The 12,622-nt window shown below is 38.7% G+C and overlaps 1 protein-coding gene across 1 annotated transcript; it reads right to left on the bottom strand.

Moving 5' to 3' along the window:
• Window positions 1-3,435: 3,435 nt before the first annotated feature.
• Window positions 3,436-5,308, bottom strand: LOC148546781 (putative F-box/LRR-repeat protein 9). Its single transcript, XM_088499359.1, has 2 exons — window positions 4,836-5,308; window positions 3,436-4,315 (listed from the first exon to the last, which is right to left on the bottom strand). Exons 1-2 carry the CDS (start codon window positions 5,306-5,308, stop codon window positions 3,529-3,531), a joined length of 1,260 nt encoding a protein of 419 aa, XP_088355485.1. The 3' UTR covers window positions 3,436-3,528.
• Between the last annotated feature and the right edge of the window lie 7,314 nt (window positions 5,309-12,622).

The raw sequence follows: 12,622 nt of genomic DNA, 5'->3' as shown, positions 1-12,622 counted from the left end.
TTAATATTTAATGTTATTAGACAATATTAGTATTGATTGTGGTTATGCTTTAATTTTAGGGAAGGTTTGGTTCTTGTTATATTTTAAATTTTTTTTTCTTGAAAATAAAAAACTCAACACAATACAGTGGAGCAGTCAAACAGAAACAAAAGCCAAAATAAAGAAACGCAACAACATTAAAAAAAATCTCTTGTCATCTCCGACATTGTCATCAATAGTTAAAGGGGTCTACACCTCTCCATTTATAGTGGCTCAACATAGTCATATGAGTGATTTCTTCAACACCTTTGTTTATATTCTAAAATATCCTTCTATTCATTTCCAGTCAGATATTCCAAACGATCATACAGAAGCATCTCAATCGTTGCTCTCTATCCTTCCTCTTCCTCGGCCCCTCTGTCTAACACAGAAAATGTTCTCTCAGTGAATTTTATCATGTCAAATAATGGTTGGAGTCTTAAAAATTTGGATATTTTCACGTGCTAACTTACAAGAAGATAATATTAATGGCCCAATTTTATCTGATTTTTACTCAGCATAATCATAGCTCGAAAATATGTAAGTTTTATCGGATTTAGGGCCGAATTCGAGTCTAATAAATAGACTTAATATATATTTCGAACAAAATTTAAATCACATCAAATCTAATTTTACTCCACCTATATGATCACCCCTAATGAAAACTTTCTTAGCTAAGAGGTTATATATGTGGCCCTGAGAGTAACCATACAAAATCCTGCCATTACAATGGAGTTGCGCCTCAAGGCAGACAAAATAAAAATTTTAAAAAATTAAATACATAAAATAAAAGATTGTAACTTGACCATTTAAATGTTTACCTCACAGAAATCAACTTAGATATATATTAAAAATTAGTTATAAAATAATTATTTATATAAAATATATATTAAAATATAAAATAAATATATATAAATATATAATGACTAATTTAAAATGAATGCTTTTTTTCTTCTCTAAGTTTTTTCTCTATACATTTATAGTTTTTAGGATTCGTTACTTCTCTAAGTTTTCTCTCTATACATTTATAGTTTTTAGGATTCATTATTTTTCATTGTTTTTGCATTGGGATATTGAGAAGAGTTATTGCCTCATCAAGACTTCGACATTCTAGTTCGTTCTCTTTACTTGTCTCTTACTCTTCCATGTTCCTTAATGTACTTAATTTTACTATTGGATTGTTTTAGCATTTATTAATATAAGAATTACTTCTATTTTTAATTAATCTTTTGACCATTATTTATCATGTCTTTCTTTAATTCTCTTTTTTATATTATAAATTTTACAATTACAATGAGCGAGTAGTTCTCTAACTTGATGGGGAGTTGAGTGAAAGGAACCCTTGAGTTGGAATGCTCAAGAGAAAAATTGTAATTGAGTTTATTGTTGGATTGCTCTCTAGTCACTAACACCAATTCTCCCAAGAGTGGTTTGGAACTTGTGGATAGAACAGCGTTCTAACTTGTTTAACTTTTCCTTACTTAGTAAGGGACAACTAAACTTAATAATCCTCAATTGTCAATTAATCTTGAGAGTACTCCAATAAGAATAGGACTTTCAGCTAATCAAAGGACACTTTTTAGCCAAGTCACACAACACTTTATTTGATATACGGTCGTAGCACTTGGTAAGTTGTAAATGTCCAAGACCACTTCCACAACTGTATATAAAATTATTATCAAAAGGAATGTTACTATGCGTTTTGTCACTAATAAAATTTATTATTCATTATTAATATTTAGATAATATTTTAAATTTAAAGTATTAAATTTTAGATTCTAAATTTAAAATTAAGATATTGACTAATATTAATAAAAAATATTTACTTTCTAACTTTTTTTTATTAAAAGCAATAATTGATAAGTATTAAAATTAATTAATAAGAATAGAAATAAAATAAATAAATTTGTCTTTTTATAAGTATATAACAAAAATATACGGAAAAAATTGTACAAACATTCTTTATCTATTATTAGAAGTGTTTTGAAAATGAGAAAGAACAGGAAAACAACTTTTTTTTAACAATATAAATAATAGATTAAAAAATAAAAATTAATTTTAAAAATTAAATTTTGAATTAATTAAGTTTAATCATCATTTTAAATTTTTTTATTTTTGTTGCAACCGCTCTTTCGCAATCCTGTATCACTACCGCTGCTGCTGTATCGCGACCTCAGTGTCTCATAGCTACTCTCTCATTACTTGTTTCTTATTAACTAAGTCAAACGACGTTCATTTTAATGTGTATGCGCGCGGATAGTTCTTTTCATTCTAAAGTTGATTTTTTTTATTTTTCTCATTGTTAATTTAGTAAATGTTTGCTAAATAATAATATAATATAGGAGGTGTAATAAAAATACATGATAAATTCCTGATAATATAACTATTGTAAGTAAAGTTAAAAAAAATAATAAATAATAAATAATAATATTTATTAAAAAAGATAAAATTGAAAACTTGTGTAAATATTAAGTATGAAATTCAAAATTTTCAAATATTGTGAATAAAGTTAAAACTAATGATAAATATTGAGGTTGTCAAAATTCCTAACACCTTAAAGGCAGAGGAAATAATTTAGGTGAATGCTATGGTTTTTTAACTATTAGTTTGTGTTTTATTATATATTCAATTTAAAATTGATTCATCATTGAGAATTTTTATATCAATTTCAATTACTTTACTTCTCTTTATTCAACTTGAACCGAGAATTTTTTTTAGACACCAGATTATATTACTTCAAATAAATTACCCACTAAAACTAAAGTGATGTTTGCTACCTTCTATTCTTGCCCCCTCTGCCTTTTGTTGTGTGCCACAATGCCATGATGAATGGAAGAAGAAGATTTTTGGTGAAGATTCTAAAGTTCATTTGGAATTAATTACTCAGTAATCCTACTTCTTTTTGTCAATTAATTACTCACTATATAATCACCCAAGGAGGAAAGTAAGGGAAAACATAATAGAATATTAATAGAGTCCAGAACTAAAAGTATCAGAGGTGATCCAATACAAGACATTATTAAACCAAATCCAACTCGTGAAATAGATACAACAGAACAAAGCAAAGCAAAATTCTTCAACTGAGAATGTAATTTCTTGTTGGCATTAATCATAGACCAAGATATTAACCTGTCACTGCCAAAAGCAAAATTCTAAGCATAGTTGTAACACTTCTTAGTTAGTTTACTCAATATTAAATACAAAAATCTTTTACGACATATCTATAAAACTTGTTTGGTATAGTCATCAAAGACAAGACAAGAAAATAAACAATGCGACAAAAAAATATCATATTTAATTTCTTATATCAACAAATAATATCTTGTACCAAACCAACAAAACCAATAATAAACACTCAAAATAGCTAGAAAATTAAATCATCAATTGCACATCTTATAGTTTTCAAAATTTGGCCATATGATATCTCTATCCTCCCACACTCGTCTTGTTCTTGAATTCAATCTTCAGAATAATAATTGTAATTCCTCTCCAAAACACATGCTTCTGAGGTTAATGTTTCTTTCCTTTTCTTCTCCGTGTTTCTTTCCTTTTCTGGCGTGATCTTTGAAGCGCTTTGAAATTATTACTACTCTCTCGTCTATGCCTTCTTCTCATTTTCATAGTGACCCATATCATATGGATATCCTCCCAAACCTCCTCGTCTTCATATTTTACTACTAAGCCAAGTTTGACTATGTTTTTATTCTTCATGCTAGCTTGATGAAACCGGTGCCATTCCCATGCTAAAGAGTTGAAATCCTGATTCTGGATTGCCTTTTCATAAGGTAGTAACGAACAAAACTCATAGTCAATTGTTGATGCACCTAGAATTGGAAGTCTAAAATTCATGATTCTTCCTTGCAACATTTCTATTATTATTTCTCTTTTCGTATCAAGGTTGATACAGTGACATAGATCTAGAGATTCCAGATGTGGACAACCGTTAAGAATAGCATGCAAACCATCATAATCCAACGTGCTTCCAAGAAGTTGGAGATGGCGTAACTGTGGCATGCTTCGTGCAATAGCATATGCATATGCATTATCTTCGCGGACGTAACAAGAAGAAATGCGATCATAATAAAAATGTTGGCGGTGGTGGTTGAATTTCAAGGTTTTTAGAAGAGGGCAAGCTTGACCAAAAGATTCTAAAGAAATAGGGTAAAACCACCAGTAGCAATGGGTAATATCAAGCTCCTCAAGCAAAGGAAACTTTTTAGCTAAGTCATACATCAGTCTATTTGATTCGTGTGTGAAGCACTTCTTAAGTCGTAAACGTCGAAGACGACTTCCACAACTGTATATAAAATCACCAATACAATCACACATTCACACATTATTATTAAAATGAATTTTATAATGCATTGTATATGGCTAATAAAATTTATTATTTTTTATTATTATTTAGATAAGATTTTAAATTTTAAATTTAAAAATATTAAATTAAATTTTTAAGAAAAATAACTTTTAATAAGTACAATTAATAATAATTTTTTTTTGCCAAATAGAAAAACTCTAAACCCACGAGCTCTTAATTATAAACATATAATTTTTTATTATTTGAAATTAGTAGTGCACTTATTAAAAAGTGTGGGCGTCTAGCAGCTCACTACATTATGCTTTTCTAAAATTGTTTACCAAACCAAGCATAAATATAACACTAACTAATTTGATACTAAATTAAAATATTTGTTTATCAAGTGTACGTTAGTCACTTCCAAGTTATGAGAATTTTTTGTTGAGAATCCATAATCTACAATTTTCCACAATAGAATATGTACATGTATACGTATATATGTATGTATAGATGCACTTACGAATTAGCGATGTCGTTGAGGAGATCCTCGGTAGCAAAATAGTCAATACTTATCTCCACCAAGAGACCGCAGCTGCGTTCGATGGTACGGCGGCACAGCGAACTCAATTGGTAGTCCATGAATTTGGGAAACCCCAAGACGCGCATGTTGATCACGCGCCACGTGTACGGATCCTTGCAGATGGTCCGCCAGAGCATGCACACTCGCTGGACACTGGTGAGAACCTCTATGGCTCCGAGCTTCTCGAAGATGATAAGAATGAGTTCCACCGGAAGATGGAGCCAGTTTCTACTACTCCTCTGTTCTTGGCGTTCTTGGTGGGGGCGGCGCAATAATGGATTCGTATACCGAATGAATGGTGAAGGCGATTCTGGTGCAAACAAGCGGCGTTGGAATTCCGCTTCCATCTCATAACTCGTACAATGAAGATGCATTTCTCTTTTCCGTGTATCGAGATCATAGGGCTTTTCCATTTATTATTCTTCTTTTTATTCTTTGTTTCGCGAGACTCGAGAGAACAATGCATTTTCAGGCCTCTACTTTTCTGCAGCGTCAAAATGCGGATTATTTGCAGGAGCCTAGGGATACACGTCTTTGCTACTTGATGCGCAAGATAGAACAAATCTAAATTTTTATCTTTACAGAATTACAGTAACTAGCGGCTCAACACGCAGGCGTTTTTTTATTGTTTTTTAAGAATTTATTTTTATTTTTTTATTAATATATTATTTATTTTTAAAATTAAAATTATTATAAAAATTTTTTAAAATATTAAATTATAAAAGTACATAATAAAAAAAAATATATATATATTATCAGAAAAAACATACTTCAACAAATAATGATAATAATATTATTCTGATTCAAAAAAATTATATATAAATCAAAATACATATTAGTTATTTACAAAAGATTAATTTTATTTAAATTTTATAAATATTTATATTTGTTTTCATCTTTTTTAAGTGATGGGCTAAAATATGGATCTAAATTTAAAGAGGTCTTCACTTTCTTATAAATAATAAAAAAACTGAAGAAATAAAAATACTTATTTTTTTCGTTTTTAAATATCAAATTATAAGGATAATTAATAAACAAAATAGAAGAATATAAAAATTATGTACCTGAGAAAAATTTTCGTAATTTATCATACATATTCTTATCAATAACTTTTTGAGTTTTGAAAAACTGTCAGATTTATTAACCATAAAAATAACTATATAAACGCTTCAAGATTATTCAATTAAATTGATTTCTTATTATAGGGATGAATTCAATTAATTATAGATTTGATAAAATAATTTAAAAATTAAAAATAAAAAATATTTAAAAATAAATATAAAAATTGTTGAGTTAAGAAATTAACTAAATTAATTAGTGATGACAAACATTATTTTTGGACAAAATAAATAATTAGTGTTGATTAATTATATTTACTTATTACTAATTGTTTATTGTTGCAGGCCAAAATTCAATAGCCCAAATGGAATGAAAAGCAATCAGCAAGGATGGTGGGCTGAAAGCAAAATTAAGAGCCCAAGGAAAAGCAAAGAAAGAAGCCAAAGGAACCAATGAGCCAAGCTAATCAAATCCGATTCAAGCCCGTGTCCATCAATTCAATTTGATCCCACCAAGCTTCTCATACAACATTGAAGCCTTCATTCTCTCTCACTTGCTTTTACCAAAGCAACGTTCTTTTCCCTCTGACCATGTCAAATCACAGAAGCAAGAGAAAGTGCTTAGCTCCCTGAACTAATCACCAAAGAAGCAATAGAGAGAAGGATTAAGCTTGAAAGGCAGATGTCAAATCACCAAGTTCAAACCAAATCAAGCTTAGGTTAAAGGTAACCCATTTCCTCTTGCATGCATCAAACCTTCTTCTTTTCTTCCCAACTCTCTGCTTTATTCGAAATGGGATTCAAAGGAAATATGGTTTCTGTTCTTCTCTGCTGTGTATCTACGGTCACAAGTGATACTTTGGGACTAAGTAGTTTCTCAATGACTAAGATCAAGTTGTCCATGAGAAGATTTCTATGGTTACTGCTTTATGGCTTTCGGTCAAGATGAGGAAGTCAGAAGGAGAGTTTCTACTCTGGGGATTAAAGTGAAAAAGTGAATCAGTGGGTTGGTGAAGCTCAAGGCTCAAGATGTTGACCTTGGAAGAAGAACCAAGCAACATGCAAGGAGATAAAAGAGGTTTGCTGTTCATTCAGAAACTAAGGAGAGAAAACCAGAGTTTGAGAGTTGTGTTCTAAAAAGAGGTTCCTCTACTTGGATAATGCTTTCTTTCAAAGAAGCATTCGGCCAATACTGAAGAACTCAATCGGAGGTTTGCAAATCTGGTTTTGCACATAGCGAAGAGGCTGTTGATGAAGTCAATCTCCTTCATGTTTTACTGATTGTAATGAACTTTTCAATGTTTATCTTTCTGTAATTTCTTGTGAGAAAAGGCATTGTGAGAAAGCTCAAGTAAAAGCCATGAGTGGAAAAAGGCTGAGTGATACACTTGAGAGAAAAGCCTAGAGTTATTTCAGATTTCTTTAGGTATGTTCATGTCTTGTATCTTGTACCTGTGAGGTATCCCTTTCTTAGTTGGGTTAGCACTAAGAGTGAATAGTTAGGTATTAGCATAGCCAATGTCAAGTTAGGTTAGAACTTGAGTATGAAAGGATTGGGTCAATCCTGTGAAATTGGTGTATGTAATACTGTTAACTATAGCGAAATTCTTCCATAGTTGTGGAGGAGACTGGACGTAGGTTGCAAAGCACAAGGCAACTGAACCAGAATACATGTTGGTGTTAGCTTTTCTCTTCTCTGCTGTGTTCTATTTTCTGATATTCATGAGACAAAAATAAATTGTCTCATAAGTTTCCGTTGCTGAGTACAAACAGAATCAGAATTGAAAGCTTGTTTTAAAACGATAATAACAGCAACTTAAAAGGAAGGCATAGATTCAACCCCCTTTCTCTAAGCCTACCACAACTTTCAAAAATTTTATAAGTTATTTAACTTTTAGGATGTTAAAATTTAAAATTTTAAACTAAATAAGATATTAAAAAATTTATCATGTTATTATTATGTGTAATAAAATCAAAATAAATATTTATAAAGTAATTATTTATAAATATTATAAAATTTATTTATTTATTTTTCTAACAGTGTTTAATTTGAAGCAAAGATAAAAATTTATATTCTGTTACGGCCTGGCCCAAGCAGTCCACGGGCCGGCCCGACCCGAGCAACACCCGACCCGAACAGTCGGGGGCAAAACGCTTAGACTCCGACCCGGACACGCCCCCTGACACGCGTCCCTAATAGCTTCGCCACAACTATGCAAGGGAGGCCTCGAAGAAGGTGGGCCTGTCCTTGCAGGGCCCACCTCTGACATAGTATAAATGGGGAAGGATCTACCCTTCCCCCAAGGTACGTCACATACCAACCACCCCCTTTTTCGCCTGCGCACTTGACTGACTAGAGCGTCGGAGTGTCTTTGCAGGTGACACCCCCCTTTTTCACATCCGAAGAGTTCGGGACCTCGCCTACTCCAACCCTGAGACGTACGACCAGACGACTTCCCCTTTGTTGATTAGGATATTCACCCGATCCGTCCGATACTCGACCAACCGAACATTGGCGCCGTCTGTGGGGACCGTCCATGGACTTCGTACTGGTCCAAAGTGGAACAGGACGCGAGGCTGAGCCCGGAGGGGACGCTGTCGTGACTACTTCCCAGCAGCGCACAAGATCCCCTCCAAGACACCCAACACAATCTCGCGAAGGACGCCCCATCGGGGGAACTGGCGATAACCACGCCAGAATAATGCAAGAACTGCGCCATAGGATGCAAGACTTGGAACGCTGGCTGGCAGACAGGGAACACGAACAACACACCCCAGAACAAAGCCACTCCCGCTTTCACTCTAGGAGCCACTCCAGACGCACGCCCAGCCCCCAGGCTGAATCCGAGAGCGCTGGGGAAAGAAGACGTCATGACCCCATCATCTATGCCAGACAAGAAAGGCGGCACACTACAGGTCGAGAAACCGAAAACGCTCGTCGGGAGGACGACGAAGGAAGAATAAGGAGAACACGGGAATCCGTGATAATGAGGGCGACCCCATTTTATCGTTCCATACTCGAGGTCCGGCTGCCAAAACACTTTGACAAGCCAACGGACATGAGGTACGACGGAGCGCAAGACCCGCTGGAACATCTCACGGCCTTTGAGGCCAGAATGAACCTTGAGGGAGTGGGAGACGAGGTAAGGTGCCGCGCCTTCCCGGTCACCCTGGCGGGGCCTGCAATACGGTAGTTCAATAACCTCCCACAGGGCTCGGTGACCGGCTGAACAGACATCAGACATGCCTTCTTAGCCCAATTCACGTCTAGGATTGCAAAGGCGAAGCACCCAATCAACCTGTTCGGGGTGACCCAATGACCCGACGAGTCGACCAGAAAATACCTAGACAGATTCAACGATGAGTGCCTGGAAATCGACGGGCTGACGGACTCAGTCGCGAGTTTGTTCCTGACGAACGGACTCCTGAACGAGGACTTCAGAAAGCACCTTACCACGAAACCGATGTGGAGTATGCAGGAAATCCAATGTGTGGCCAAGGAGTACATCAACGACGAAGAAGTGAGCCGAGTCGTGGCTGCCAACAAATGGCAGCCCTCTCAAAACCAAGACCGGCACCGCAGAAGCGGAGAAGGACAAACGGAACACGCTAGAGACGGCGGCTCGAGCAAGGCTCCCAGACCATTTCCTCATGTCGGAAAGTTCACCAACTACACTCCCCTCACCGCGCCGATCATGGAAGTTTATCAACAAATTGCCAAAAAGGGGATCTTGTCGAAGCCCCGACCACTGAAGGAGCGAACAGGGGAAAATCGAAGCCTCTACTGTGACTATCACAAGGGCTATGAGCATAAAACCCAAGACTGCTTCGATCTAAAGGACGCACTGGAGCAGGCCATCAGGGATGGAAAGCTAGCCGCATTTTCCCACCTCATAAGGGAGCCGAGGCGACGGAATCACAACCACGACAGTGAGGATAGGACTCGTGTACCGAAGCGACGCCAAGAACCGGAGGACGACGACCGGGGCCTCACCATAGTGAACGTGGTAACAGCTAGGAATGCAGCACCTAGGTCAAAGTCGACACACAGGAAAGACGCCAAAGTCCTGGCGGTCTCCTCATCCTCTACGCGAAGCACTAGGAAGCTCCCACCCATTTCGTTCGGCCCGGAAGATCAGTGGTTCGACGAGATCGGAGAGAGTCCTCCCATGGTCATAACGGCCAGAGTAGGAACCGGTCTCGTCAAACGAATCCTTGTAGATACGGGGGCGGACTCGAACATCATGTTCCGCAATGTGTTCGATGCTTTGGGCCTAAGGGACGCCGACCTACTGACGCACCAGCACGGTGTCGTAGGGCTTGGCGACCATTTCATCAAGCCGGATGGCATAATCACCCTGCCGATCTCACTGGGACAAGGACAGGGGAGAAGAACGGTAATGGCCGAATTTGTGATCCTACGGGACTCCACCGCCTACAACATCATCTTGGGGAGAAAAACAATCAACGACCTAGGAGGAGTCATCAGCACGAGGATGTTAGTAATGAAGTTCATAACTGAAGAAGGGTCAGGAGGATCTGTGAGAGGAGACCTGGAAACGGCGGTTGCTTACGACAACGCCAGTCTCTCGTTAAGAAAAAAGTCTAAAGAGGCATCGAGAATATTTCTCGCCGACCTGGACGCCAGAGTCGATGACAAACCGAGACCCAAACCTGAAGGGGACCTGGAGAAGTTTAGGGTCGGGAACTCAGAGGAAAAATTCACGTTCGTGAATAGGAACCTCTCCCATGAGTTAAAAGAATCTTTGATGGAAATAATCAGAGCCAATGGCGATTTGTTTGCTTGGACACCCGCCGACATGCCGGGCATAAACTCTAGTCTCATGTCGCACCACCTAGCCATCAGACCGGAAGCCAAACCAGTGGCCCAAAGGAGGAGAAAAATGTCTCAGAAAAGAGCAAAGGAAGTGGCCAGACAGACGGTCGGCCTCCTCGAAGCGGGGTTCATCCGGGAGCTGGACTATTCGACCTGGCTATCAAACGTGGTTCTGGTAAAAAAGCACAATGGGAAACGGAGAATGTGTGTGGACTACTCCGATCTCAATAAAGCGTGCCCTAAGGACTGCTACCCCCTTCCCAACATCGACGCACTCGTCGACACAGCTGCGGGATACCGGTATCTGAATTTCATGGATGTCTTCTCTGGCTACAACCAGATACCGATGCACCGGCCAGACGAGGATAAAACGGCGTTCATAACGCCAGGAGAGACCTACTGCTACAAAGTGATGCCGTTTGTCCTAAAGAACGCGGGGGCAACGTACCAGAGACTGATGAACAAAATATTCAGCAATCTCACCGGCAAGACGGTGGAAGTTTACGTGGATGATATCCTCGCAAAAACCACCTGCCTTGACGATCTCATAAGCGACCTGGAGAACGTGTTCGCGTCCCTCCGACAACATGGCATGAGGCTCAACCCGCTTAAGTGCGCCTTTGCCATGGAGGCCGGAAAATTTCTGGGATTCATGATAACCCAGAGGGGAATGGAGGCCAACCCTGAAAAGTGCCAAGCAATACTCCAGATGAAGAGTCTGGGCTGCATCAAAGACGTTCAGCGGCTGACGGGAAGGCTCACAGCGTTGTCCCGTTTCCTCGGTGCATCGGCAGCAAAGGCCCTCCGCTTTCTCGCTTTGATGAAGAAGGGAATAGCATTTGAGTGGACCCCTGCGTACGAAGAAGCCTTCAACCACCTCAAAGAGATTCTAGCAGCACCCCCAGTGTTCGGGAAGCCGAAAGCCAGAGAGCTACTCTATCTATACCTAGCCATCACAGAGGGGGCACTCACAGCAGTGTTGGTATGGGAAGAAGGGAAGGCCCAACAATCGATCTACTTTGTGAGTAGAGCACTGCAAGGGGCAGAACTCAGATACAGCAAGCTAGAGAAGCTGGCACTGGCACTTCTGGTCTTCTCCCGCTGATTGCGACAGTACTTCTAGAGTCACCAGGTGGTTGTGAGAACGGACCAGGAGATACGCCAGGTGCTCCAAAAGCCTGATATGGCGGGGAGAATGATGACCTGGGCCATCGAACTATCCCAATACGACCTAGGCTACGGGCCCCAACATGCGATTAAGGCGCAAGCAATGGCAGACTTCCTGGTGGAAGTAACTGGGAATCCAACCGAGGACACGGACACATGGTGGAAGCTCCATGTAGACGGAGCATCCAACCAGACGTTCGGGGGTGCCGGGATCATTTTAGAAAGTCCAGCCGGAGTCATCTATGAACAATCGGTTAAGTTTGAGTTTCCCGTGTCGAACAACCAAGCAGAATACGAAGCCCTTCTAGGGGGTTTGGTCCTAGCCCAGGAAGTCGGGGCCAAGAGGCTGGAAGTATGCAGTGACTCGCAAGTCGTCACTTCGCAAGTGAATGGAAGCTACCAAGCCAGAGACTCACTGCTACAAAAATACTTAGAGAGGGTCAAAGAGCTGAGCAAACAATTTGAAGAGGTCACGATCCAACACGTTCCAAGGGAGAGGAACACACGGGCAGACCTCCTATCCAAGCTGGCGAGCACAAAACCCGGAATCAGCAACCGCTCCCTCATCCAAGGCATCACAAAAGAGCCAGCAGTCGCCCTCCACTGACCAAAATAGGCCCTTCTTGGATGGACTCCATCACCGACTTCTTGGAAAACGGCAAACT

Source organism: Arachis ipaensis, chromosome B9 (assembly GCF_059453495.1).
Source record: "Arachis ipaensis isolate K30076 ecotype BB chromosome B9, ASM5945349v1, whole genome shotgun sequence".
NCBI lineage: Eukaryota > Viridiplantae > Streptophyta > Magnoliopsida > Fabales > Fabaceae > Arachis > Arachis ipaensis.
This window is presented reverse-complemented; position numbering and strand designations above follow the sequence as displayed.